The sequence below is a fragment of the Corvus kubaryi genome, unplaced genomic scaffold (assembly GCF_017639235.1).
Source record: "Corvus kubaryi isolate FWS band 111438036 unplaced genomic scaffold, C.kubaryi_AGA036_p1.0 37384, whole genome shotgun sequence".
Taxonomy (NCBI): Eukaryota; Metazoa; Chordata; class Aves; order Passeriformes; family Corvidae; genus Corvus; species Corvus kubaryi.
In genome coordinates this window covers 1-1,298 of record NW_024581126.1, presented here as the reverse complement: position 1 = coordinate 1,298, position 1,298 = coordinate 1, and the positions used below count along the sequence as shown (strand labels likewise).

General features: G+C 73.4%; 1 protein-coding gene across 1 annotated transcript in view; it reads left to right on the top strand.

Annotated features, from left to right (window-relative positions):
* Positions 1 to 1,293, top strand: part of LOC121668186 (antigen WC1.1-like) — a gene marked incomplete at both ends in the record, with an annotated part of 2,319 nt that extends 1,026 nt beyond the window's left edge. The window contains 4 exon segments of the mRNA XM_042035677.1: positions 1 to 337; positions 424 to 795; positions 879 to 1,022; positions 1,175 to 1,293. The exon segment at positions 1 to 337 is cut by the window's left edge and continues 170 nt beyond it. Coding sequence (XP_041891611.1) covers positions 1 to 337; positions 424 to 795; positions 879 to 1,022; positions 1,175 to 1,293 — 972 coding nt within the window.
* Between the last annotated feature and the right edge of the window lie 5 nt (positions 1,294 to 1,298).

Here is a 1,298-nt window from a genome sequence, read left to right as displayed (position 1 = left end):
CCCCAACCCGGTGCTTCGGTGGCCGCAGGCAGCCGGCGGGTGAGGCTGGTGGGGAGCTCTGGGCGCTGCGCCGGGCGCGTGGAGGTCTATTCCGGTGGCACGTGGAGCGCCGTCTGCCAGGAAGGCTGGGAGCTGCGGGACGCCGCCGTTGTCTGCCGGGAGCTGGGCTGTGGCACGGCGCTGGAGGCACCGAGCTCGGCGCGCTTCGGTGCCGGCCCGGGGCCGCTGTGGCCGTACATCCCTGCCTGCTCCGGGAGCGAGGAGTCTCTCTGGGAATGCGGGCGTTCGGAAGGGCGCGAGTGCGGGCGTGGCGGCGGGGCAGGGGCCGTCTGCTCAGGTCAGTGCCGGGCACCCCGGATCGGGGTCCAGCAGAGCCCCCGGGGGGTTGCTGGCCGTGCCGTGACCGCCGTGCACCCCTTGCAGAGCAGCTCTCCGTGCGGCTGGCGGGCGGCCGCGGGCGCTGCCGCGGGTTCCTGGAGGTGTCCCACAACGGCACCTGGGGCCGCGTGTGCGCCGACGGCACCAGCCCCGGCACCGCCAACACCGTCTGCCAACAGCTGGGCTGTGGGCCCCGGGGCTGGCTGTCGGCCGTCCCCGCCCAGCAGCCGGCCCCCGCCTGGCTGGCCTGGGTGGGCTGTGAGGACGGGGCCCGCTCGCTCTGGGGGTGCCCCTCGGCACCCTGGAATCTGCAGAGCTGCGGCCCAGGCGGGGACGCCCACGTGGCTTGTGATGGGGACAGTGATGGCATCGCTGAGACGGACACTACCCCCCATCCCGACGGTGCCACGAGCACAGGTAGCTGTGCCCGTGCCAGCACCCCCAAGACCGGGATGGCTGGGATCGCGCTCCGCTCGCTTCTTGCCCGTGTCCCCACACAGGTGTCCGTGGCAGCAGAGCCGCAGCGGTGACCGCGGGGACTGTGCCTGTGCCAACTGTCCTGTGCGTGGTGCTGGGGACGCTGCTGTGCGTGGCCCTGGGCGCCCTGGCCGTGCTGCTGTGCCGTGCCCGCGCCTGGCGCCGAGGTGGGTCCTGGCGGGTGGGGGCTGGCACAGACCCGGTTTGGGGGTTCCGGGGCTCCCGCGCTGCGGAACGGCTCAGAAGGTGGGCAGGGCTGCTCCCGCTGCCACCCACCCACCTTGCCAGGGCCCCAGGTAAACGCTGCGTCTCGTTCCAGGCCCTGGCAGAGCTGCAGATGCCGTCTCCAACGCTGTCTACGAGGAGCTGGACTACACCGCGATGCCGGAGTACCAGGAGGTGCCCAGTCGCCCGGGTGGGTGCAGCCCCTGTGCCCCAGCTCT